A 26,821-nucleotide genomic window follows, 5' to 3' on the forward strand; every position below is an offset into this window, starting at 1 on the left:
CATTTTCTTCCGCGTGTCTCGCGTTCGCGGGCGCCCTGCTCTGCCTTCTCATGCGGGATGGCGCTGGTCCAGCTCCTCCTCTGATGGTCAGATAAACCTTGTGGGTGGCTGGGAGCAGCGGAGCTGCCTTAGCTACTCCACCCCGTTTTAGTCACTCATTAGCAGTGCTAAAAATAGTCCCGAACTGCAATGACAAACAAAAAAGATTCTTTCACTATTAAAGAAAAAAACCTAAAGGTTAAAAAAAAAAAAAAACAAACCAGGGGGTGGCGGGCAGGCAGGAATGCTGCTGGGTAACTTGGCCACAGTTAGTATTGCTTCTGCTGGGCGTTCATTGCCTCTCTTCCCCACCGGCCTGGCTTTTTACTTTAAGTCAGTTCCAAAATGTCCCAGGAACGTGATGGAGATGTGACAGTATGTTTGTGTTTATGTTATTCCTGCCTGATTTTGGATAAGCAGCTGAAAGAAATGCAAATTTTCCCATGTGCATGCGGGATGAAGGTGGCAGTGCTTTGCCGGGCAGTGGCGTTGTCTCCAAGGTCACCGCAGGAGGGCTGGCAGTCCCCAGCCCGGGGGACCACCATCATGCAGTGATGCTAACAGTGGTGTCACCTGGGAAAATGGTTGTAGCTGGTGCTGATATCATATCCCTCATTCCTTTCAGAGAAGGGAACTAAAGCTAATGTTGCTTTTCTTTTTGAGGTGTCAATTAATTTGCCCCATCATAGGTGAGAAAGGGTCACCTCACGAACGCACGTGGCCCGTAGCCTTTGGTAAACACTCACTCATGACTGGAATTTTTTTACTGTCTTGCAGTTTCTAAAGCTCTTTTCTGGCAGGCTCTGCCAAGCAGGACAGTCCTGCTCCTGGTGAGGGGCTCAGAGTCACACAGCAGGGCTGAGATCTGGCTGGAGCGTGTCGGCACTGGCGAATTTGTAATTGTCTGAACTAAAGGTGTGATCTGTGCCGTGGGCGAAGCTGTGAAGGTCAGGAAATAGGAGTGGTGTTTGCAAGTGTCAAAAACATTTTTTTTTCTTTTTTTTTTAATATTTAAGAAAAGTTATCTCAAAAGTGGATCATGTTGGGAAGTTCTCAAAGCATTAAAGAGAGCAAGCAGTTTGGGAGAAGAGTGAATTCATGGCATCCTTCTCCCCAGCATGGAGAGCAGAAGCAAGGGTAGGAAAGAGCTTGCAGTCTGACCACAGAGGCTTTCACCTTCACTCATGAATGTGACAGCTCTTCCTTCCTGGGTAGGTGAGCTCCCAAATCCCCCTAGGAAAAGGGCAGCCAAACTGAGACAAGCCCTTCCTATACCTTGCTTCATTGCCAAGCAGCCTGGAGAGCTTCGCAGACTGCCAGCCCCGCTGGGCAGGCACATCCTGGCAGGATGGTGCTGCCGCCTGCAGCCGCCCCAGCCGAAGCTGCGATAAGGATGGGTACCAGAGCCAAACCTGCCCGCCCCATCGGTGCTCTGACAGCCTTTTCCAAAGCTGGTATTGGTAAAAATGCCCCTTTGTGGGATTTTTTTCTGTGTATGTGGTTTTGTTTGTTTTTTTTTTTTCATTTTTCCCTTGGGTACGTTTATGACTGAGTGACCATGTGGCCTGGGTACAAATGAAAACAAACCCCAAATAACTGGAAGAGTCAATTTCCTGGGACAGAAGCATTGTTGCATTGCAATCTATGAACCAGCCCTTGTTTCCCCTACTGTCTGGTTTAAAACCCTGCATGTTTTGGGCTCAGGGCTCTAATCTGCTTAGCTGTCCATCCCTGGTACTCCCTCTGAGTTCTCCTAGATTGTTCCACTTGGAGAATTGCAGCAGAAAACTGATGCAAATGGGTGGTTTTAGTGCCTTGGTTGCTGGGAGGAGGATGCTCTCCTCATTTCAGTATCCCATGCCGTGTTGGAGGGCTGCGTGTTACCGCACTGGCAATATTGCTGTGCAAGCAACTGGGCTGTGGTGACACCATCCAGGTGGCAGTTTCCTTTCTGGGGGGGGGTGCAAAGGCAGCTGAGGGGTGGGAAGTCAGCGGCTGGCCTGTGGCACGGGGTCACAGGGCTCTCCGGGCCACCTCAGGGAATGCTTTTGGGTGGCTGGAGCCGTAATGGAGCTGGCTGACCCGAACTAGCTGCAAGCTGGCTCAGATGTGGTGTTACCCAAAATGTGATCCAGCAAGAGGCTACTGTGAACCCGGCTGAGCCCGCCAGCACCCACATTGATGATTCATGTTGCGCTGGCGGCCTGGTTTCTCGGTGGGTTTAAGCTAGGTGCTGTGATTCCCGTGAGCAAGGCTGGCCCTGCAAAGCCCTCGCACACTGGAAAGCTGGCTGCTTCCCCGGCCTCCATCCTCACCCCTGTATCCCCATCTCCCCCCATTGCCCCAGCCTGGGCTTTGTAGGTGCCGGGTAATTTGTGTTTTCCCCATCTCTTTCTCCACCTGGCAAATGCTGGGCACAGCACAGGGTTGTATAAATATTATCAAGTGGTATTTCATACTGAAGTACAACAGTATTTCATTTCCTGCTTACTACACTTCCACCTGAGACAGGGATAAAGTAACAGCTCTCTCCCACACAGCACAATTAAAATAAAAAGTTTCTGCGCTCAGCATTATAAATCACTCAATTAGTTCCCAGTACTGTGTATTTACCAAGGAGAAGTGTCACTTTGGGTAAATCCCCCTGCCAAATGGAAAAACAAACGGAGCGGATGGAAGGAAACGGAATGTACCGAACAACCAAAGGGTGACTGAGCACAGCCTAAAATAATCCTGTGCTGGCTCCCTGTCGCACGCTGTCTCCCTGGGCCCGGACGGCTGCGAGTGACTCCATTGGCAACAGGGAAGCACCCCCGTATGCATGGGCCTTATCCCTTAGCCAGTGTTCGTGGGCTCAGAGATGACCCAAGTCTTGCAGATACCATTGAATGATGTGGTCAAGGGATAACGCTTTGTTTTGGCTTTGCAGATCAACCCTTTCTTGGTCTTTGGTGATTAGCTCCCATGAAAACCCTGAAAGTCTGTTTCTCTCAAAATTTTGTAGACTCCATCTAGCTACTGGCCCCACAGAGCAGCTGCCATGTCTGACTGTGTCTGGTTGTGGCTCTGGAAACCAGGACTTCTGGAGTTGTGTAGGCTGTAGAGCAGTAGGGACTAATGCAGAAAAGCCAGGTTCTCAGGAGGGCGGGGGGAAATAAGACTGCTTCTTGGGAACTACCCAAATATCACTGAGTCTCAAGTGCGTGCCGGATAAGTGATATTTAACAAAAGTCGCCATGTGGAGCTCACCAGAGTGAGGAACATTGTGTGCAATCTGGGTACTGTACTCTAATCACTCCAGAGAAAAACACAAGGGCTAATTAAAAATGATGGGCAATTAGGAAAGTCTGGACTTTTTGATGCATAAAGGAGGGGATGATTTTTAAGACAGAATAAGTAGATTTTAAGGAAAACCTCCTGGCTTTAGTCAAGCTGTCACATAACTAAGATAACTGAGACGTGTGATGCTATCGCAGTTCTACCTACCACACATTGTTTGCTGGGGCTGGATTTGTGCCATGTTTTAAGAAAAGATTAGCATCAAAACACTTTTTTCCCCTGCCTGAGGTTGCACCATTGGCTGCTGATTGTAAGTGTGCAAAGAGCAGCCGGGCGTTATTTCACTTGTGAATCACAAAGGTACTTCGCCGGAGCAACACCATGAAGGACTGCGCCGCATTGCGGGTTCACAGCTCCCAGGGCCGCTGCACAGCACCAGTGTGAGTGATTGTCTCCGTGTAAAAGGGCTGGGGCAGGAGGTGTTTACACTCTGCTCCGTGAGGGATCTAAGCACCCTCTCGTTGACCCCTACATTTGCCGACAGAGCATGAAACGATTGCCCAACACCTGCCCTGGGCTATTTGGACATTTTTTTTCTGTAGGACCAGGATCATGGTTGCACCATTTGTCCCATTTCTTGCAAAAAAAAAAAAAACAAAACAAAAAAAAACAACCCACCTATTGTGGAGGATTCAGTTTATTAGATAGATTTAAGGTGTAAAATCCATGTGTGTTATCTGTAAGATGGCATCTCGAACAAAGCTGGTGAGCAGGTGACTAATGCCCACCCCCAGCCAGGCAGGGCTGGAGGATGAGCTGGATCTGATGAGGAGGCTTCTAGGTCCGTTGGTCAAAACATGCCATTACGGCCCTCCTGTCTCGCAGGAGCGCCCGTGGGACAGTGCGACGGTGGGGAAGATTGGGAGATAAAGCCACACCGGAGCTCACAGCCACGGGCAGGCAGCGAGTTGAGGTATGCACCATGCATCATCATCCCGCAAGGCATCCCTGGACAGCATCCTCCCAGCACGGGCACTAGCAGTGACCTCTCTCCCTGCACTCAAATCCATTTTCTGCCCACAGTCTGTGCAGTGGGATCCCCAAAAGTAGGTGTTTGGGTTTTTTATTGTTATTTTTCCTTGCTTGCACAGGAAAGCAGCCTGGAAGTACTGGTAAGAAATGACAGTTTGGGAAGCAGCTCCGGCATCATCCCGCAGGGCACTGGCGCCGCCCGGGCTGCCGGGCTGGTCGTGTTCTCAGCAGATTTCCCACGCTGACAGCCTGTAGGACACAAAAACTGTATTGCAGTGACTGATGAGAATGACTGTTCAATGCAAAAACACTTGGGAAAGGAGGAGTTTCAGGGAAACAAGAGCCTTCTCTGTCATTTCTCCTTGCCTAGGAAAAATGTTTTCTGTGGCTTTGCAAACTGGGGAGTGCGGGAACCAAGGGCCAGGTTATTTCCCTGTGCACATCCATTCCCCTTGCCTCTCACACACACAGCTGCAGCACGCACTGAGATTTGCTATAATGCAGACTGAAAAGCCAAGGATCTTCTGAAAAGCCAAGGATCTTCTGGCCTGATTGCAACTTTTACGCTGCTGAGGACCGATATGCACTGCCTGGCACGCAGCGGTGCGTCAGGCACTAGGGCCGTGGCAGTCCTGCCCGCGCCTCCGACTCTGTTTATGTCAACAAGAGCAGAAATGTTGCACGTCTCTGCAGGCACGACGAAAGGAAAAAAATTAGTGCATCTAGTCAGTCTGGCTCAGTTTGAGCAGTCCTGGGATTGTGTTCTGAGTCTTTTTTAGCAATCTTGAAAGGAGGGAGAGAAATCTGTAATTAAATCAATACATATGTAAACGAGCATCTGCCACAGAACCAGTTTGGCTTCTTTGTGTTAAACATGTATTTCTGTTGACGCGTTGTTTGTGACATATTCACTGTATATAAGGGTGTTATTAAATTGGATTTTGGCTTGATTTAAGCAATTAAATGAGTCAAATCATTCTATGCATTTGCAGGATTTTGTAAGTTGTTGTGTTGGCTCTGGATGTGTCTTCTTGAGACCGCCTCTCAATTGACAGCTACTTTTATGATTTTTGATTATTCAGAAGTAGGTTTGGGTAAATTGTGCAGCTGATAAACTGGCAGCGTTCAGGTTTTCACTGGCCAAATGTGGCTGGATGCGAAACGAAGAACCCTTTCACAAGGCAACGTTTGAATTTGGTTTGTTTCTGTGCTTCTCTAACAGCATTTCTGAAACCTTAGCCGAAACAATGGCTTCAGTAACTTCACTCGAATTCTTCGGTGGCTCTGAGCACAAGTAGCTCTATTTCAGTCCTGGCATAGAGTAAAAACACTGAGAGCCTGAAGTCTTTATGGCATGAAAGAAGGTATTGTTATTTTCCATGTAGGAAAAGAGTCTGGTCTCGCATTTCCTGAATGCTCGGTGCTGCCATGTACTCCCTGGGCAAACACGACCCATTCTTATTTGTTTCTTGTCTGCGATCGCTGATTCTGCAGGAACGCTCCACCCTGCGAAGGGCTCATGCGTTGGACATGGGTGCTGTTGGCGCGCAGGTGGCAGAGTCAGAGGATGCTTATCTCTTCTCCCTGAGGAGTACACTTGTTTCTTCCTAAACTGGGAAATCCAGCGCTGTCAGTATGGCTCAGTCAGGAAGGATGCTTGCTCTGGCCTCTTTAGACGTCTATTTTTGGCTGCAGCAGGTTTTCACCACACGTGCATAGTCCTCTGTGTCTTTGGATCACGCAAATGCTGCTTGTCTCTTCCCTTTTACAGGATATTTTTCCTGCCTCTACTTCCACCGCTGCAGCAGAAGGAGAGTGGGAGCAAGCGAGCAGCAAGGGTCACCTCTGACTGCTTTTGCGTGTTCCAGCACTGGGAGATGATTAGTGCTGGTAGCGGTACGTGGCATGCCTGGGGACATGCAGTGTGTTTGTACCTACGCAGCTGAGTTTGCCACTCGTTTGTGGGTGGATTCATCGCGCTGCCACCAATTGCAACAGATACGTGGTGCAGCTCCTGGGGGACAAATGTCATGTCATGATGCTAGTGTGGTAATTCCAGGAGGATCCATCAGGGCAAAGATAATCTGCTGTGTAGATGCCCAGAATGAGAAGATGCTCACTGATCCCGAAGACTTCAATATTTGTTACGCTCTGCTGCTGCTGCAGTCTTTGAACATTACATTTGTTGCATAGACAGCAAAAGACGCAAGAATAAGAAATGGATTGAGGCAAGGAATGCAAAGACTACCTTTTTGCCTGATGATAAAACAAGAAGGTATTTGGAAAAGCCACCTGCGATGCCCAGCAGAAGAGGGATAACGCAAAGCTCATTCACGCTGCAGGCGCAGTGCTTTGTGTATGCCTTGGTCCCCGAACGGAGGCAGTGACAGGCTGCAGGCATGCCAGCTGTTCTTCCGAAGGTCCTGGCTCCCACAGCTACCGTGGCTTCCCGGGAAGCTGCACTGTGTCCCAGAGCCGCCAGCAAACGACACGGTGTGGGAAGAAAACTTCCCACCAGGTTTATCTTGAAGAAGTGCTGCTTTACCATATTGCATCAGTGAAACGAGTGAATTCCCACTGCTAAGGAAATGAGGACTGTAGAGCAGCCCGGCGAGGACCAGGCAGCCAGGTGAAACAAGGGAACCACCAGCATTTCTGCCACAGTGTTTAACCAAAGACTGGTGCTCCCAGCTCAGGGGTGCTGCGGAGGACAGCAGTACGCACAGGTGTCTCCTAAATGCAGCTCTCTGGATGCAACCCCCAGTGCAGGAAGTTGCAGACAAAGTTTGATGGGCAGAAGGTGGGTCCTTAATTTCCTTATAATGAACTACTCTTAAAGATGGGCACTGGATCGTTGATCTTCTATGCCTGGTGTCTCCTGAGCTCCATCTGGGCTGGGCTGGCATTGTAATCCAGCCCTGAACCCCTGTGATGGTGTGCGCTGAGCATCACGCAACCCGATCCTGCATCCTCTAACGCCGTGTGTGGGAACCAAAACTGCTGGTCAATGTGCTGCCAGTCCAGGTGAGACTTTCTGGCCTGCCACTGCTGAACCTTGTAGGGACACAGCAATTCAGGAGTCATGTCTGCTGAGCTCTTCCTGTCCCAGAGCCGCTGGGCGTTGTGGCTTGGTGTTCACCGAGGCTGTATGCTGGGCTGAAACACTCAAGGGCTCTGCATTAATTTTATACGTTAACATCCCTGAGCCAGCTATGTAACTTCAAGAGCATTTTATTTCCCATGCAGAACTCTGGCCTTTTCCTTACCTGAGGCATAATTTTATGAATGAATGGCTGGCGCCTTGCCACCCAGCAGGAGCCACCACATTGCAAAAGATTGTAGAGGCCGCTGTTAGAGAAGAAATTTCCTCCTTCTTCTGGGAAGGAGGAGAAAGTTGCCCCATCCCATGAGCACCAGTTATCTGCAGGCTGTGAGGAGGACATGGGAGCAGAGGCTGCAGATGCCCCGTGATCCTCCAGGCCAGGTTCTTGCTCTTGTGCCATGCGAGGAGGACTGGGTATGTTCTCACTTATGCAAAAGGGTTGTAAATTGTGCTTGTACTTAAGTCCTTATATGCAACCAGGGGGGGATTTCTCAGGGTTTTTGGATACCTACTCAGAGGAAGGAGTCAGTTGCTGCAGAGCTCCTTGGTCTTATCCTTCTTCGGACCTGGAAAAGTGTCCCTGCACCATGCCTGGAGCTGGCATGGCTGCACAACGTGTGTGCCCGGTGGGGTTTCAGCTTGCAGACCTCAGTGTACATGCAGCCTTGGCCTTGACCATCCCTTACAGGTAGAGATGGTTTCAGCTCCAGGTCCCACGGCACGGTGGAGATGCCTCACGGGTCAGTGCATACAGGTAGGCTCCCACACCGTGTTCTTCAGAGAGAGTACTACAACTTGCTTTCTACCTTGACTTTACTTCGGTAGGGTTTTTAATAAAAGTAGCTAGTTATTTTAGCATGTTCGTAGAAAAGAGAACATCAAACAGGCGTTGCAGTGGTCTGTGTGGTTACCTGCCCTCTCCTCTGCCAGATCCATGTGTGACAGTGCCTTTGGCTGCAATCAAAGAGAAACTGGAGAACCTAGTCTGGATTTCAGTGGGGACAGTGTTTGACAGCTCCTGAAGTGGACTAAAAGGACACAGTTAAGTCTGAGATGCCTGTCTAATATTAATTCAGATACAGCCATTCTATGTGGTTCTTTGTAGGACCTCAAGCTCCATCTTCCTGGGAGATGCCTGTCTGTCCTTGGCCATGCATGGAGAAAAACTTGCTTCACATCCTCTCCCTGGGAGCTTGGGTGTATGAGGGAAGGTGATATGAGAGCTCTGGATTTGTATCAAAAGTGTTTTGAGTGCTTACAGGATTATTTGAAGACTGGGGCTTGTTCTTAGAGACCTGAACCATGTGCTTCTACCCTCTAGGACAAGCTCAGCGGTTTTTCTGGCAATAGCAGCCCAAGAGGTCATATCTACCACTAAACTCTTCCAAGGCTGTTTTCAGCAGCAGCCCGTCCTCGGAAAGCAAACCTGGTAAACATGAGAATAAGATTGTGTAATTGCCTGGTTTTGTGGTTCGTTATAGTTTTGCATGGGTGGGCACTGTGGTGTGAACCTACTTTCAGTTCCATTGATGTTCTTGCCTTGCAAAACTAAAGAAAAAAACCTGAGTCCCCTTATCAAAGATCCTGATGACCCCCCCCCAGAAGCTGCACGCTCTGCTGTTGTTTCACACACCGCAGGAGGGGTTGGGGGGGAATTCTGCTTCCTGCACTAAATCCAGGCTGTCACTTAGAAACTATCTCTGCGTCGTATGGCACTGACAGACACCTTCACAGTCTGGGGGGCCGGTTAGCAGAGATGGAGGGAGGAGCAGTGTGGCAGCGCCGAGGCTCAATATTGCACTGTGTAATTATTAGCTGTAGCGAGTCGGCTCCATTCTTTGAGAAGTGGGGTGAATTCACTGGTCAGGAAGCCAGGAAGGGGAGTGATGCTCCTCAGCAGCTGCGTTGCAGAGTGGGAGGCAAATGGGGCTGTGGTTGGGCTGGGACCTTGTGGTGGGTTGTCCGCGTCTGGCTGCCGGTTGCCCACCCAGCTGCTCTCTCACTCCCCCTCCTCAACGAGGCAGGGGGAGAAGATAAGATGAAAAAGCTCATGGGTCAAGATAAGGACAAGCAGATCACTCACCAATTACTGTCACAGACAAGACAGACTTGACTTGGGGAAAGGGATCTGCTAACCCTGCAGTTCCACCTTGAGATACAATTCACTCTGAAATAACATCGCTCTGAAGATTAGAGCTGGCATAGTGATTTTTTTTCTGTATCCTCTGAATATATTTGGCTGTTTCCATCTCTGGATCTTCACTCTTCCCAGCAACAGAGATGTCTCATTTTGCCAGGGCTGAAGTTGAGACAAGTTGACTTATCCAAGGAATCGTAAGCAGCAGGAGAAAGCCAGTGTCCTGCCTCCCAGATCTCTCCACCTGTATGCCTAGATGGCAAAGGCCAACAGGATCCACATCCCGGCCGGCTCCTGGCCTTCCGCGGGCCATGGGGAGGCTGATGCTGAGGAAACCCTCTGGGATGTCCTCTGGGTTTGCTTTCCTTTCCCTCAAAGCACCTAGCCCCGTTTCCAGTACAGTTCCCCAACTTACCGTCACCGGGCTGACAACACTCAATACTTACGTGGGTAGATTTTCTTGTGGCTCAGCAAAACAGTGACAGTTTCTTGATAGGTGCACGTCCTTCCTCCCCTCCCTGAATACTGGGGGGAAACGGTCCGTTTTACTGCCCTTACCGTGCCGTTTGGGTGTTTTCCTTGAACAGAGTGTTTGGGGTTTTTCCTTCATTGTGTTTTGCAGCAAGTGGCCACTTCAGCATGCAAGCCTCTCCAACTGCATCATGTCTGTGTCACAGTTCCCTCCAGACGTGCAAGGGGTTTTTTTAGGCCGAAAATTTTCCACTTTGAAATAAAGATTGTGTTTCTGCTAAAAGGGAATTGCAACTGCTCATTCAAGTGCGTGAGGAGAAGTGTGTCCCCCAGCCTGGGCTTACAAGGAGCTGCCCTGGAAAGACAAAAAGTGTACCCTGAGCAGCTTTCATCAACTGACACAGCATGGTGGGGTCCAAAGGGAGGTGAGGATGTGCTGCCTGGGACTCTGGCTGAGCCTGAACATCAGCAGGGAACCTGCAATCCCACGGCTCTGCGATTAGATGTCAGGATCTGTCCCCTGGACCCATAATTACCACCCATCCATGAGGCACTTGGCTCTGTGTCCAATTTGTTATGCATGAAATACATTTGGAGGAGTCTCTTCCAGGTGAAGCTTATTCCTCTGGTGTGACTTGATCCTGGCGGATCTGTACATAGACAATCATCTTAATTTCAGTTTTTTAGCTCCATCCCCTACTAAATCAGACTGTTTGAACAAGTCACATTTTTCTGTGGCTCTCCAGGAGCTTTGTTGCTCCTGTAAGGTGTGGATGACACTCTGGAAAGGATGAGGACAGCTGATACACTCAGTGCACTTCCCAGGAGCTTCCAGCTGCCGACCCATCACACAGCCTGAGCATGGTGGGACAGGAGCCGGAGCTGAGCTCCCACATCACGAAGCAGCCGTGTGAGAGGGGCTCTGCAGGAGCTGCCTGTGTGTGCGCCTGGCCGCTGTGGTGAATGTGAGATGAGCTGAGGTCTCTCAGCCCTCTGCAAACAGGCTGCAGGCTGCCAGCTCCAAGAAGCACCGTGCATCTGTTGGTAAGAGTGACTTCTACCTAGAAACTGCAGCAGATTTGCTCCCAGCATCAGTGGGCTGCAACATCTTCCACCATCGTGTTCCTGGAAGGACAGGAGATGCCTTGGTCACACACTGGGGCTCTGATTCACCCGGGCTGGAGCCGCTTCTTGGAAACGGCTGAAAAGGGCAGAGGAGAATGGTGAAGCTGGCATGTCCAACGCTGTGCCGTCACCAGGCGCTACGCATGGCCACATCTGTTGACCTCATTACTCGTTTTCAAGTGTGCAACACCCTTTCCGGAAAGGATGCATAGCACAGACAGCTCAGTAGGGTGTCTGGAGACCTCCATCTCTCTGGGCAGTGGCCAAAAATAATTCTAAGCAGGTCTTCCTGGTGACAAGTGTGATGGAAAGGCTGTGCCAGTGGGCAGGGATGCTCAAGCTGCAACACAGCCTTTTGCCACTGGTACCTGTGTTGAAAAGGAAATATCTCCCTTGGGAAAATAAAGTATTTGTGGAACAGTTTGTCTATACGGCAACCACGGTTTTAGCTTTCTCACTGTTTAGAGAGAGAAACATCTTAAAGGCTTTCATGTCTATGGTTCTGGTAGCACCATCGCACTGCAGCACTGCCATGGGAAGTCTCCATCCTCCATCTGGTGCATCCTCAGGGCACTGCGGGGAGAGGCAGTCCTTGGCCTCCGAGATGCAAGCTTGACATTTGTCATTGCACTCCCACCACCATTTTCCTCTGCAGCAGCCCTCCAAGCCGCTGGGATCACAGATGTGGAGACGGGAGTTTGGGGCTGAGGCTGTGGTGCTCACAGCAGCGTGGTGGTCCAGCTGTACAGGCCCTGCACGCACAGTGTGCGCCAGGACTCTGCTGCAGAGGAAAGCAAAAGAGAAAATGAATTCCTGGTGTGTTTCGACACTCCCACTTATCGCACACAGTCGCCTCTGCGCTGTGTGGGCTGGGGTGATATCCTTGTCCTTCTGGCAGCGTGTCTCTGCCAGGCTGGCTTCAGGCTGTCACTCGCTCTTCCCCACGGCATCTGCCAGCCGCTGTGGCTGAGCACACGCTCAGCTGGGCCTGGGCTCTGCGCCAGCCCTGCTCCCACGGGCCATGGGGCCAGCGGAGGTGGCTGGACCTCGAGGAGATGCACACCAGCCTTGAGGTACTGCTTCCTCAGCTGTGCGAAGGAAAACCTGCAGCTGGGGTCTGTTCAGTTGGAGGAATTCTTGAAACATCAGTGCTTTGTGGAGTGGGGCTTGCTCTCTGCTTTAAGCAAGACACGTCCCTGACCTGCGCCCTAAGAACATTGTTATGTCAGGAGCAGCTTTTGCACCTTTAGTTTGCCCTTCTCCCCACAAAACCCTTTGCTCTGCAGCCTGAGGACCAGCTCGATCCGTGCCCACGTCCCCAGGATGCAGGGCAGGCGAGGCTGCGTGCGTGCTTGGCTGCAGGGCTCCTCCAGCATCAGCTGTGGCGCCGCGTCCCACCACGGAGACCCTTCATTTTCACCAACAACTTTCCAGGTGGCGTGGTGTGGTAGGGATGGAGGGATGGGCAGGGCAGGAGGGGAGCTGGAGAAGTCAGTAGATGGCAGAGTTGTTTTAGCATCTGCTCACTGCCGTGGCTCTTGCAGACTCGCAGGGATTTTACGATGGATTTGATGGCAAGATGGTGCCCTGAAGCTCAAACCATCACAGCCTGGCCTAGAAGCAAGCTGTGCCTGCGGCTGCTGCAAACCGGCTGGTGGAGACAAGCATTCACGCCACCACGCTGCAGCAGCAGCAGGGTTTCACCGCGCAGGGAGAGGGCTCCTCGCAACACCTACGTGCCTGGCGCCTGGCGGGGAGCATCACGGCTCCCAGCGCTGAGACGAAAGGGCTGTGGGTTACCATTGCAGTATCTGTTGCATGCTGTTGAAGGCAACGCTGCTCTGCCTTTGCATCGCTTTGCAGGAGACTCAAGATCGGTTTTGCTGCCTCCGACCTCGTCTTTGTTGGGCTCTCAGACTGAGCGTTACTAGAGAGTGTGGCTGCCTGTGGATTTCCACCCAAGCACAGATCCCTGCTGCCCCCAGGAGCTGCCTTCTTCATGGGGTTGGTTACTCCCAGGCAGAGGCTGAGGATTTTCTCTCCAAAGCCCTCAGGTCAGAGCAGTGCTCCTTGTTTGCCCCTCTCCCTTTGGGTGGTTCACCCTTGCTGGCGGATCTCCTGCCATCGCCAGCAGCGTCACTCTCTTGTGCTCACCGTGGGGCTGCATATGACCCCAGGGGGATCCCAGTGATCCTGAGGAATGAGCACGCCTTCCCAGGGGATTCAAAGGTCAACAGAGGGAGAGGAGGGAAATGACAGTGAAGGCTGGAAGGAGATGCAGTAGAAAGCGAGAAGGTGATTCTAGTACTGGTGAATAAAGCCCTGTGATGAGAACCTTATAAAATCATAGAATGGTTTGGTTTGGAAGGGACCTTTGAAGGCCATCCAGTCCAACCCCCCTGCAAGGAGCAGGGACATCCACAACTAGATCAGGTTGCTCAGAGCCCCGTCCAACCTGGCCTTGAATGTTTCCGGGGATGGGGCATCCACCGCCTCTCTGGGCAACCTGTTCCAGTGTTCTACCACCCTCAGTGTAAAAAAATCTTTCCTAATAACTAATCTAAATCTACCTCCCTCTATTTTGAAACCATTACCCCTTATGGAGCTCACTGTGTGAAAGGTTTTGAAAAAGATGAGTAATTTGCATTAATACTGCCTTGGCAGGGGGATTGTGGTTTAACGCAGGAGAGAAAGGCAGAAGATTGTTAGTGGCTGCCAAATCAACCCTGGGAGATTGCCCATCCCTTGATAATTTCCAACCAGGATCCAGATGATTTGCTGTAAGATGTGTCAGTGCCACGCAGCCCCGGTGAGATAACGGCACGGCCAGCCCCGGGCTCAGCCAGCACGAGGGCTCAATGCAAACCTCTGCCTACGGGGCAAAAGGCCGTGTAGGATGGCAGCTGATCCGGGTTGTGTCTCACCCACCCCCCCATGACAGAATCCACTCAAAATCCTTGGGGTCCCATCCATCCCAGTGCTGCATATGCCATTACCTTCCGAATTTTGGCCAAAATCTGTGAAACCCTCCTTAGGGCACAACACAAACCCTGACCTCTGGGCGTGTCCCACCCATGTGGCCAGGGACCCTCGTGGGGTGGTGGGAACCAAGGGGTGGGGGGCCATGGGTTTGGCCATGGGCTCAGCCCCACGGGGTGGGGAGGAATGGCAGCGTTCCCCCTCTCCTCCTGAGGCCTCTGTTTTGTTTGAGGGTCCCATGCTGACGCAGAGATGCGGTCCCAGCTACCTTTCCGTCCTGTCCCGACTGGGCGGATGAGGGAGGAAGGGGCGATGCAAAGGCGATGTCGGGACCCTCCCCACCCACCCGATCTTGCTGTGCCGTGGGAGGCAGCCGCTGGCATCGGCAGCCTCGTGGCCTCCCACGAGTTTTGCTTTTCCCCACTCCTACCCCTCTCCTTTTGCAACATGAAAGGGCAGAGCCTCGCCAGGGCGTTTCACTTGCTTTGATGGTCACAGGCCCCCGCATCCCGTGCCGGAGAGAGCTGCTTTCAGTGCCCGGCCAAGTGTGGGGGATGCATGGGATGCTCCCGCTCCCTTCCGCTGTGACTCAGGCAGCAGGGACTTGTTTGGCAGGGCTGGGGCCGCAGGGCTCCCGCGCCAGGGTCTATTTTTAGGAAGTTGGGAGAAGTAGGTGCAGCCGTCACAGCAAGAAGTTTCTAGTGCGATTTGTGGTTTCACAGCTTCGTTAAGGCTCAGCATCAGCAGTTTAGAGGCCAGATGCTTTCCATGGCTCAGCACAGCAAGGCTGGCATTGCCACCCAGATGTGCAGCCCAGATGTGGCACGAGAGCCACGTGCCCTCCGTGGCATCATGGGGGCTTGTTTCTCTGCTTGCCCCTGCTCCCCACCCACCTCGATCCCCTTGGGAGAGTCCAGCCTGGAGTGCGTCTGTGGGTGGTACAGCAGGACAGGGAGATGAGGAGGGATGGAGGAAAGGGACATGGGGATGAGCATGGAGGATCAGAGGGACAGCAGCACCCCAGTGCCATTCCCTGCAGCTCTTTCTCATTGCTCTTTCCTGCTCTGGAGGGTGGCAGAGAAGGGGCAGATGTCCAGGGAAAATGCAGTGGAGATGGGGCTCTGCAGCCTGCTCTGACCTACCTCCTGGGCAGCGGGAGCCTGGGACAGCTCATTTTCACATCTGCTGGCATTTGGGACTTCTGCTGACCTCCGCATGGGTGTCTCCATGGCCGAGGGCCACGGCGAGCGATGGGGCTGCAGCTGCCATTACCACCACGGTGCCTACAACCACCATCTTCTGCTCCTTCCTTCCACAGAGAGACATGACCGTCACAAGTATTGACACCTTCCTCTGTCCCTGAGGCTGCTTCTCGCTGCTCTGGGCTCCAAGAGCTTTCTCTCATTCATACCAACGTAAAAAAAACGAACGGAAACTGCAACACTTTCCTTCTCCGAATGCTGGTGATGTTCTCTGTGGTGTTCTGGCTATGTCTGTTCCCTTTTCCTCTCTGGTGACAGGGTTGTCCTGGAGACACGAGAGCTCAGAGGATGCAGGAGAGGGAAAAATCTAAAGAAGTGACAAAGCAAATGGTAGAAAACCTCAAATTTCCCTTCTGCCCTTGGCCCTGTACTGAAAGGACTTAATTTAGGTTTCTCTCATAGATTCCCTTCTGCATCCCTCCCACAGTATCACAGGCAAACTCCTTTTGTGACTCAGAATAAAATCTTCTTTTTGAATGTATTGTTCTTAGTGCGCACAGCACCCAGCTTTTGTTAATTGTAAAGAGCACGCGGGGCGAGCAGTACGTTTTAAAGAGCTACTCATGAAACCGCAGCGGGCACCCAAAAAGAAAAAAAATCACTCTCTTCTCATCAGCTTTCACCTTGCTGCCTTCAGAAATGCTCCCAGCCTTTGACAGATCACCGCGGCAAGCAACCGGATATTTTCTCGGTAAACAAAACTCTGAGCTCTGAGTACAAGTGGAGACAATTTGCTGATCAGCGGAAATACCACAACTAGGTCAATAGGAATGCAAGCGATGGATCACATTTTCCCATCGTCTCACCCGCGGGTTATCTGACTGGAGGAACTGTGCCAATTTGGGTTCACAAGCGGATGGGTATGGTTATGTTCAGAGGGGTTGGGGGGGACGAGAGAAAACCCTGTTGATTTCTCGATGGTGGGCTCATCGCCAGATGAAGGTGTGACTTCACCTTCCCTGGGGTTATCTCATGCCAGCAGACTCTTCCCTCTGGTGTTGGGTCCTCTCTCCGTTGCCCATAATCTCTCTGGACCATGCTCCTCTTTCCCCAAGGCTCTGTTCCCCCTCTGCTATGCTCCCCCACGTTCCTACAGCAGCCAAGTGGTCAAGGATGTGCAACCATGATGCCACCTGACTCTGGCATGGGATAACGTGAGTTTTGAGGATTTTGAGTCTTTCCCCCCATCCATACCATCCATGTGAAGCAGTGAGGCAGCAAAAGAGTGTGTCCTCAGGGGCCAGCACCACCACAGACCCTGCAGCAGCTCTGTCCTCCTAGGCTGCCTGGCTTTGGACAGCAACAGCAATGGGATGGCCCGACAGAGCTCTGCCTTCCCCAGAGCTTGGTCAGCACCTCCTGGTAGATCTGACACTACCGGTATCAACTGCCAGCTCGAGCCAGACAAGCTGCAGGACCTGGTGGTGCGAGATGGAGGAGGTGGCTCCCGAAGGCTTACTCCCTGCCAGCCGGGGTGGTGAGGGGCCGGATGGCTGACATGGAGCAATGGTTTCCTGAAGAGAGGCTGTCAGCCTGCCCTCCCCACTGACGAACCTCTGCCAGGATCCCCGCTGTCATATTTTCCACCCAGTTTCTCCCGTCAGCGTGCCGGTGACGAGTGACTCTCAGTTTCTTGGTTTGCAGCACAAGGTGGCCAAGCCTCCAGTGATGTTTTGTGATGGGTACCCAAAACTGAAGCCTTTTCCCATCCTTCTCACTGAACCTGCAGCCCTTCCAAGGCTGCCACTGGCTCTGGCCTCCCCAGCAAGACACATGCAGTGGGCCTGGCGATGCGCTCGGCATTTCCGGCGAGGTTCTTCTCATTTCGGCGAAACAGTGACAGGTGGCTATCCAGAAACGGCTTTGCAAAGGTTTCGTCTGCCGGGGACAGCCAGGGCTCAGGAATAGCTGTGCAAAACCTCACTTGCTGCTCTCTGTAACGCTCATTGCTGTGGTTTCACACGTTATCGGCTGCCTCTCAGTCCCGACATTCAGGATTCGGGGAAAGTATTAAGTGGTGACTTCTCATCTTGTTTTGTTTCTCGTGTAGAGACTTCCCCCAAATGTGAGTGTTAAATTCAGAGGAAACTCTGAAGAGCCCTGGAAAATGCTGGTGAGTACCATGGGGTAAGGACTTTGGGGAGCAGGTGCTGCTCCCCACTGTGGCCTCGTAGCCCTCAGCTATGTGGGATGTCCTTGGAGATGTCCACCACAAAATGGCTCTTTGCCTGCCGCAAGTTTGCCGTGGCAGGGATGGTGTGTAGGAGCTCTGTGTCAGACTAGACCCCTGTGAGGAGGCCAGAGCTGGCCTTTCCAAAGATAATGCCAATTTTAAGATAAAAAAGAACAGAGGTAGTGGCTTGGCAGTGGCCCTGGGCTGTGTGTGGGCTTGGTCCCAAGCACAGCAGGGCTGCAAGGCCACGGGACCAAGTCCAAAGCCCAGAGATGCTGAGAGGACCCCCTTCTGTGACCCAGCTCAGTGCATTCCCAGCAGTGTTTGGGTCACCTCACTGCTGCTAGGAGGATGCTCCCGTGGGAGCTGGGAAGCCCTGGTGAGCCGGACAGCAAGGTAGCCCTGGGATGGCGAGGGCATATGGGCAGCCCTCAGTGCACGGGCACCCAGGGACAGGGACCTCAGGGGCCATTTGCTTCTCTAGAAGGTAAAAGTGACACTAAGGGGCTGGCCCCGGAGCTGGCAGCCCCATCCCAAAGCTCTCGTCATCACAGAGGTTGACAGTCCTGGCACGGTGAGGAGTTCCATGGCTATAAAGCACCAGCCAGCACCTCAGCCCCAGGCTGTCCTCTGTGCAGTGGCTGAATTGCTGCCCACGAAGACCCTGGTGCCACCCCACACTTGTGATTTGCACACTATATTTAGGAGCACGGTGACCTGCCAAGGTCAAATTCTGACTTGGTTGCAGAGATGTTTGTGCTTTGTTACCAGCTTCTGCACTTTGCAGCTCGCAGCGCCCTAACCACACAGGACAGGATGCACGAGAGTGGGTAGATAGCAAGAGCAAACGCTGGACTCCATCCTGTAAGACGCTGAGCGGCTCCGACGAGGCGCCGAGTACCCTCCTCTTCTGGTGCTGCTGGCGAGCAGCGCCCTGCTCAGCACCTCGCTGCTTCTAGCAGGATCCAACCCTTTATTTGCTGCATGCACATCTGATAAGAGCATTGCCTTTAGCGTGCTGCTCTCAAAACAACTCTATGTGGTGGCTTGATGGCTTGTGCCCCAGCCCTCCTCCTCTGCATCTCAGCAGAAACCCAGATTTATACTCTTTACATGGAGAAAAGGAGGTCTGTCCCCTGTTGCAAGCAGTGAGGACTCCTCTGCGCTTACCCTAAGTTATTTTGTTGGTGGTGAATGGCTGCACAAGTGTTGGATGCCTTGGGGCAGGACATTGCCTCCCTGCTGCCATCTCAGGAGGCATCGGGGCACAGAGGGGACACAGATTGCCCAAAGTTGCATGGAGGTGATGCTGGGAGGTCAGCCGCTGGCAGGAGTGCCCAGCACCCCCAATGGCCCTTTTTGTGCCCAGATTTATAGATGCAGACAACACAGCTAGGTGGGGACAGGGTCTGAGAGCGCTTGTGCCCTTGGGGGCAGGATGAGCATCTCACTAGGGTGCCAAGACTCATGTCTCCAAACTGATGACCAAGCACCAAGACCTAAAGTCCCACTGTCTGTGAAGGGTTGTGGTGCCGTAGAGATAGTCCTTAGTCTAGGATCATCCAGCCTACCCAGGCAGAGACTTCACCCCTGGGGAGCACAAGGGAAGGCCAGAAAGCAGCACAACTCGCCTGACTCAGCCAAGCATCTTCACCACAAAATCATCCTTCTCATGAAGGAAACAGGGCAAAAAGCCTTTCTTCCGCTTTTGAGGGACAGCCGACTTTCCAAGTGCTTTCTAGCTCCTCACAGCACACAGTGCTGTTCGGCAGGTCTGTCCATGTATTCATGGTCTTCACTTTTTCAAAGACAACTTGCCATGAAACTTTCATCTACAGCAGGTAAAAAACACCAGGGCACAGTCTGGAATATTTCGAGGGCAAATATGAATACATGGAATAAGAACCCCTCTCTGCTTCTGGTAGAACAGTAGGAAAAAGCATGGAAGTGCACCAGAGAAGAAAGCCTAAGCAACCTTTTTTTGTTGTGGGAGACGGTAGTGAACAAACCTACCCACTACGAAGAGGTTTTTCCAGGAAGTGTAGGTTGCCGCAACCTGTATCCCTTGAGCAGCGGGTGCTCGCACAACAGTTCTCATGCTACTTGCAAGCAGTGCATTTGAAGGAGCCCCAGCAACGCGCACGGAGGATGAACGAATCCTACGGCCCTGCGACACCCCGACCCATCGGCAGCACCTTGCCCAGCACCATGAAAATGCTGATGGGCTTCCTCGCTGTATTTATTGTGGCACAGACGATTGGGACAGTACTCTTCTGTTTGTATCTTCACATGAAGATGGATAAGGTAAGTGGAGAAATAAGGTTGTCTCTGCTGGATCGCTAACACCATTTGCCCTCAGCCATGGCGAGATGTGCTCACCAGAAGGATGAACATGGTAGAAGACGACATTGGCCACTGGATGGATGCAAGATTGGCATTTATTACACCCGTGTGCGCCTTTCTACTTTAATTTGCCTCTAAGATGTGTGCTGAGGAAGAGATCTGTTCCCTTCGTTAACAAAACGAGAATGGATCAATCAAGAAAAGCCGTGAATAGCAAACCTGGCAGCCAACAGCCAGTCCGGGGAGAGGAGAGCGTGGCTTAAACCCATGAGTGGCTATTTTGGGCTCGGTGGTTTTTCTGCTACCGTAGCACTCGGCAGCGCTGCGACACTAATAGCGAGGATAGGGAGGTCCAGAAATGAAATTTTTTTTAGTGTTTGCATGTATGAGTTTTCCCAACATCTCACGTCAGATGCTGTCTTTCTGTTCAGGGAAGAAGAGAATGGATCTTAGTACTTTGTCTCTTTTTGATGAGACGCGGCATGGGTGATCCTCTCTCATACTTGGGACAATATTTACCAAAAAAATTTAAAACTGAAAACACAGTTTTGAGGTTGCCATGGCTGCAGCCGCACTGCATGATGCTTAATATCACCGATCTAAAGCTACTTTCCTCCAAACCAGAGAAGAGGTTCGTTCCTCCACCCGCTGAAGGAACGAAATGTGTCTAAAACCCACAATGAGTTCTCCTTACCAGATACGATAATAAGATTGTCATTACTGATTTTTAAATGTGTTGTCTCAACCTAAATTGAAATTTAAGGGGATGACTTCTGATCTTCAAGGGTGGAGAGCAATCCTGAGCTAGAGGGGCTTAAAACTCGGGGGATGGAGGGGAACTTTGCTGCACGGAGGTTGCAGCCTGGGGTGAAGGGGTGAGTAGAGGGTTCCTGGCAGAGCAAAACGTGACAGCGTGGGGCCGTGGCAGAGGATCAGAGGCAGCCGAAGCGCAGTCACGGGTGGCAGGAGGATTTCAGAACTTACGGCAGGGCTGTGGACCCAACCCTCCACATCCCAGCACTGCCTGCGCCGAGCGCTCTGCCAGGCTGCGTGTCCTCACATCCCTCCGCGCTTCTCTTTATGGTTTAGCAGAATGTTAGGTTTTTACAAAAAAAACAGGTGTAATTTCAAAAATCAGTATTTATATATATATATATTTTTTTTTTTTTGGCTTTTTGATTTTTTAATCTGAATCTCTTGGCAGAGTTCAACCCCAACCCACAAGTTATTCTGGTCTCTTGGCAGCTCTTTTAGCTAGCAAGCTAGCCAAAAAAAAGATGAAAAGCCACCCTGCATGGGCAGGGCAGCGCGGGGCTGAGCCAGCGTCCCAGCTGCCTGCTGGTGCCACGGGAGCCGCAGCAGCGGCCTGAGCCACTCGCTGAGATTTCTGTGCTGCTGTCTGTAAATGCAGGCAGGTGGGTGTTTGCCACCAGCCTTTTGGGAAAGGCAGAGTGGGAAATTTGAATTCATTATCAAAGTGACAGAAAAATAGGAAGGGATCCTGAGCAATCCTCCTCTCACTCAGCGTTGCCAGCCCTGCGGGTGCAATTCCCAGTGGACGCGAGTGCGGATGCTGTGCTGGTGGTACCCACAGTGTGTCTGTCCGGCTCACCCCGATGCTGAACAACCCACCCTGAGCTTTCTAGGCTGCAATTTATCCCTGGCAGGAACACAGCGTGGCTCCACTGCCAGTTGTCGCAGGTTTCCCACTAACATCCCGTTCACTGTCTCTTCTCTCCCTCCCCGACAGATGGAAGAGGTGTTAAGTTTAAATGAAGATTACATCTTCCTGAGGAAAATACAGAAATGTCAGATGGCAGAAGGTCAGAAGTCGACATTATTGGACTGTGAAAAGGTTTTAAAGGCCTTCCAGGACCTCCAGGGCAAGGTACGCTGCTGTTAGATGGATAAAGTCCCAGCTGAAGGTGGAGGGGGGCTCCCAGGCACACACACAGATTCATCCCAAGCTTTTTTTAAAACTACAGGTGCCCTTTACCTTGGGGTGGCATAGCACGTGCCCTTTTTTACACTATATTCTTTTTACACTATATTGATATCATTGAAAAATCTCATCCATTTTTTTCTCAAAACGGTCTCAGTCAGAGCACATCCAGCTGCAGCGTGGGAACGCTCGGGGCTTGTGGTGGGAGGGATGGAGCTGCAGCCACCCTGGCTCTACGTTCTGATCCTGCTCTGAAAAACACTGCTTTTCCTGCTGTCTGGCACCTTGCTCCCATCCTGTGCCAGGTGGCTGCGAGGACGCTTGTGACCACCTGCCGCTGGGAGCACTTTTACACCCCCTTTGCCCGGGTGACGGTGATGGTGCAAGGCCTGGGCAGGCAGCACGGCTCCCACCAGCCGGCGAGGAGGAGGAGGGTGCTGTGCAAATGCCACCCCACCGGCTCAGGGATGACATCTCCAGCTGGTGCAGCGGCTCCTTGCATTTAGGTGCTTGGGTCTTCCTCGAGCAGCTGAGGGCTGCCCAGCCCTTGAATTCGCTGTTTAGGAGGGGCTGTGCTGGCTGGAGCAGGCAGGAGAGGGACTTTTCTTCCTCGTCGTCAGTGCCCAATGACATAAAATGCCTCAGCGAAACCTTCAGGTTTGCATCACTGCCCAGGTGACAACAAAAAGTCGTGTCTGAGATGGACCCTGCTCAGCAGTCCCGAAAACCCCCTGTTGTCGGGGCAGGGATTCGCCCAGCTTGCTAGGCAGCATCTACAGCATGAGTTTCTGGCATGGTCTTAAATGACAAGGAAATTTTTTTAAAGTAAACTTTCCCCATCCCATAATTTTAATTGTGTAAAACCTAAGATCATAAACCCTACCACCCCCCTGCTGCAAGCAGCCAGTCAGCCCACAGCTGCACGTGATGCTGGGGAAGGAGCTGGAGGGGCTCTGCGGTTTCGGGTACCCTCTGCCGAGAGCTGGCAGGGCTGGCAGGGCTGAGCAGCCCGAGCAGCCACTGGAGCATCCTTTGCACAGAAGCTTTCAAAATCACTGATCTGTACATCTTAAAAAAAAAAAATACACGTGTTTTTGTTGTTTCAGGATGGGGGAGGCAGCAAGGGGCAGCCCAAGTTTGAGATGCAGAGAGGTGAGTTTCCTGGTGCCGGCAGTGTGCCCTGGCTTGCTGGGGGCAGGAGGAGTAGCTTGGCCAGGGAAGGGGTTTCCTTCACCCTGCCACAGCCCAGCAGTGCCCCAGGGCAGGGGACGGGGTCGGGGTTTGGAGCATCCCCAGGGAGGTAGAACTGTGCACAGCATGGGGCTGGCAGACGGGGGCACTGGGCAGGGCTGTCTGACCAGGGCAGGTGGCTCTGGCTGCCACATTGACCCAAGCCGGTGAAAAAGAATCCAAAATTAAATTTGTGGCCTTTTTGCATTGCAGGCCATGAACATCCCCATTTGATGCACAAGAACGAGACGTCCGTGGCAGGTAAGGGATGGGCGCATCCAGGTCCTGTTGGTCCGTGGTGGCACGCGCTCCTCGGAGGGCTTTGTCCCTTGGGGGCTCCAGCTCAAAGGTGACCGAATGTCATTGCCTCACTCAAAGCTGGGAGGGGACTTCGGAGACCACGTGCCTCTGAACGGGATTTGGCCTGTAGAAGAATATCAAGGGTGGGAGGCACTGCGGTTGCTGTGGAGGAGCTGTGCTGCCGGGGGCGGGGGACAGCAGGTGCCAAGGCGTCCATAACGCCGGACTTTCTGAATTGCAGTGGAGAAGAGGCAGCCGATCGCAGCCCACCTGGCAGGTCAGAAGAGCAACAAGGCAGTCTCAGGTAAGAGAGATCTGCTCCACACCTCCCTCGCCAGGGGGTCTGCAGGGCATGGCAGCGTGCATCCCCCGGCTGGACCTCACAGTCCTGCCCGCGTGGCTCTGTAAGGGCAGGGACTGGGACAATGCAGCTCCAGCACGAGCGCGTGTCCCCAAAGCCCAGAGAACCTCCCAATGGTCACGTCACCACGTGTACCTGTGCCACACAGGGCTTGCGCATCCTGTGCCGGCTGTCCGTAGCCTCATACACACCTTCCTAGAAATGCACCGCAATGGCTTCATCTTTATGGTGGGTTTTTTTGTGAGGGGAAAAATATTTCTCTTTGTATTTAAGGAAACCAACATCTCACTTTTCTTTTGGACTCCAAACACAATGCTTTTGCTCTCCTGGCCATGCCTTGCTGGTGTGGCTTCTGCTGGAGGGTTCTGCTGGCGTATTGGATCTGCTGGTCTAATGATTGGTCCTGGCAGCAATACGGGCTGGCCAACAACTTCACAGTCCCAGTATAGAGCGCCAAACTGGTTGAGGCAAGCTGCACTTATTCACATCAGCGGCCACGTTAGGTTTGAGTCCCACGTCCACGTGCATCTGTGCATCCCTCCGCACAGCCCGCGGTCGCTCTCGCAGCGCCGTCCCCCAGCGTAGCCGGAGCTAAGGGACATCCTGCACCAGCAGGGATTGCCGAAGCGAGGAAGAGCTCGCAAGGTCAGTCTCTCAATCTGGCAAGGATTTCGCAATCTGAGCACTTTTGTTTTAATTCTGGAGTAACTGCCAGTAATCAGTAACTGCTCTTTCCATCTCTGACGCAGCATTTCACCCTGAGCTCAGTCTACCTGTGGAAATCTTAGTGTCAGATAAGATCAAAGAAGCGAGAAACTCGCTGCATTTCAAACTCCCTGCTTAAGCATCTGTTGGGCCCACAGAGCCGGTGGAAATTGCCCAGAGAGCAGCAGCTTCCTGGAGCTCAGCTCTGTGCCCCGGCAGTCGAGAGCTGAGGAAACATCCCTGCGGGATGCATGGGCACGGACCACAGGCTGCATGGCTCCTCCGGGCCCACCCGCACCATCCTGCTGCGGGGACTGGGACTCCGGGCTGGGACAGTTGAACACATTATTCCCCTTGGAGCTGGGTTGCTCAGCTCTGATGCTCTCACAAATGTCTCTGTAGGCTGGCAAAGGGAGAGGTCCAAGACCCTCCCAGAGGTCATAGCTGAGCTCAGCCCCTATGGCCATGGTCTCCCGTTCTCTCTATTGACTTATCCATACCGACTCCAGCGGGAGTGTGTGTTCGCGAGTTACTCCAACGGCACCGACAGTGCCCCAACAGCCATGCCAGTAGCAGGTCTGCGTGGGCAGCGGTCCCGGCAGTGGGAGGCAGCACTTGCCATGCAAAAACCTTCCAGCTCTCCACCCTGCCAGGGACCAAAACTCTGGGACAACTATTTTTGCTCTTCCTTGGTGAAGTCTCACCTTGTCTGGAGGCGAAGTGGAGGAGGGACTTTGGAGGAAAGGCAGCAGCCGGTTTGGAAAAACTATGTGCCCTGGGATGGGTGCCTCTGAATATAGGAGCTGCAGCATCTTTTGGCATTGGGCTGAGGGCTCGGAGGCTTTGCCACCAAAAGCTGTGGAGATAGCAGCCCTACAGGGGTGGGCACGGGGAGGGTGTTTGGCCTGTGGTGGTAACTGTGTGCAATCCTCCACCCCTCCAAACCAACCTGCCAAACTCCTTCTCCCAGCTCATTTGCCTTGCTTTCCCCAAACAGTGTTGGAGTGGAAGACAACGATGTACGGCCCCATGAACAGCAACTCCGTATCCTACCAGGAGGGGAAACTGAAGGTGAAGGAAGCAGGGCTCTACTACATCTACTCCCAAGTCAGCTTCTGCACCAAGGCAGCGACTTCGGCACCCTTCACCCTCTATATTTATTTGTATCTGCCCATGGAAGAGGACCGGCTCTTGCTGAAGGGACTAGACACGCACAGCACCTCCATGTCTCTCTGCGACCTCCAATCCATCCGGGAGGGAGGAGTCTTCAAGCTCCGGGAAGGCGACATGGTCTTTGTCAACGTGACAGACTCAACACGAGTGAACTACAACCACGGCAGCACCTACTTTGGCATGTTCAAGCTGTAGTGATGAGGGGGCTGCCCCAAGCTGGGGGTCCAGCCTGACTTTGTTGAGCAAAGTGCCTTCCCCTGTTTCCCGTATTTATGTTCCTCTGCCTCTTTGGTTTTGTTGTTCCTTAATTTGTATATTTTGTTATTTATTGATGAGGGCCAAGGGGCCCTGAGAACACAAATGGAACAAACTTTGAAGCTGTTGTTGTTTGCACTTTGCTTTTTTTGTCGTTGCCAACGGTTTCATACGTGTTGTGTGTCTGGGTCCACCATGCCCCGCGTGCCTGTCCCCGTTATGTCACAAGAGCTTTATTTAGCAAACTCTGCCATCAACTCTTTCCTAACAATGTAGGATGGCTCAGGGCACTCCAGCCAAGCTAGGTTCATGTGTATCTCCCGTACTAATCTGCTTACAAAACATCAACGGAAAAACATTAAAAGGCTTAGGAACGTCTCCTCTAAAGGAATCAGTCAGCCAAGCACTGTCCTTACGTGCTAGCTGCTGGTGATGCATCGTTGCCACCCTAACTGTCTGCTTTGAGAACCCCCTTTTTTCCACCCATGTCTATCTACGAAACTCAACCAGCCTTCTTGCTTAGGGTGACACTGCCTTGGCTGCGTTCACACTCTGTGACAATTGCCTTATTGATCACCACATCAGAGGGGCAATTGGTGGCCAAGGGGAGGCTGTTGACTTCAAGCCAGAGTGCAGGTAAGGCACCAGTGGTGTTCTGCTCTTGGTGACCCGAACCTGCTCACCAGACTGTCCTCCTTCCACCCTGTCCAGCCTGTGGACTCTTTCACTCCCCTGTGGAAAGAGGGTTGGCCACCACCATCAAATTTGGACCTGCCTCCTCTCCTGAGAGCCCTCCTACCCTAGGAGGAGGACGAGGAAAGCACAGGGGTGGCAGGACCAACTGTTTCTTCCTAAGCACTCCAAGACACACGTGCAGAACTTCTTCTGGCTGTCCTCAGTGAGGGCATGCCC

General features: G+C 52.4%; 1 protein-coding gene across 2 annotated transcripts; it reads left to right on the forward strand.

Annotated features, from left to right (window-relative positions):
- The first annotated feature begins 7,301 nt into the window (after positions 1-7,301).
- On the forward strand, positions 7,302-26,037 carry CD40LG (CD40 ligand). Of its 2 annotated transcripts, none has more exons than XM_086756378.1 (6): positions 7,302-7,374; positions 21,694-21,831; positions 22,992-23,037; positions 23,329-23,376; positions 23,657-23,719; positions 25,479-26,037. In XM_086756378.1, exons 2-6 carry the CDS (start codon positions 21,694-21,696, stop codon positions 25,847-25,849), a joined length of 666 nt encoding a protein of 221 aa, XP_086612504.1. In that variant the 5' UTR covers positions 7,302-7,374; the 3' UTR covers positions 25,850-26,037. The 2 variants fall into 2 exon arrangements, with proteins under 2 accessions (XP_086612504.1, XP_086612503.1); XM_086756377.1 differs by lacking the exon at positions 7,302-7,374 and adding an exon at positions 19,709-19,904.
- Positions 26,038-26,821: the final 784 nt, after the last annotated feature.

The sequence above is a fragment of the Chlamydotis macqueenii genome, chromosome 11 (genome assembly GCF_036417535.1).
Source record: "Chlamydotis macqueenii isolate bChlMac1 chromosome 11, bChlMac1.mat, whole genome shotgun sequence".
Lineage (NCBI taxonomy): Eukaryota > Metazoa > Chordata > Aves > Otidiformes > Otididae > Chlamydotis > Chlamydotis macqueenii.

What these genes read in the sequence shown, in the direction of transcription:
- CD40LG (XM_086756377.1), top strand. Translation starts at nt 19,749, where the DNA reads ATGAACGAATCCTACGGCCCTGCGACACCCCGACCCATCGGCAGCACC. An exon ending in TCCAGGACCTCCAGGGCAAG is followed by an intron (nt 21,832 to 22,991) that starts GTACGCTGCTGT and finishes TTGTTGTTTCAG; the next exon opens with GATGGGGGAGGCAGCAAGGG. An exon ending in GAGCAACAAGGCAGTCTCAG is followed by an intron (nt 23,720 to 25,478) that starts GTAAGAGAGATC and finishes TTCCCCAAACAG; the next exon opens with TGTTGGAGTGGAAGACAACG.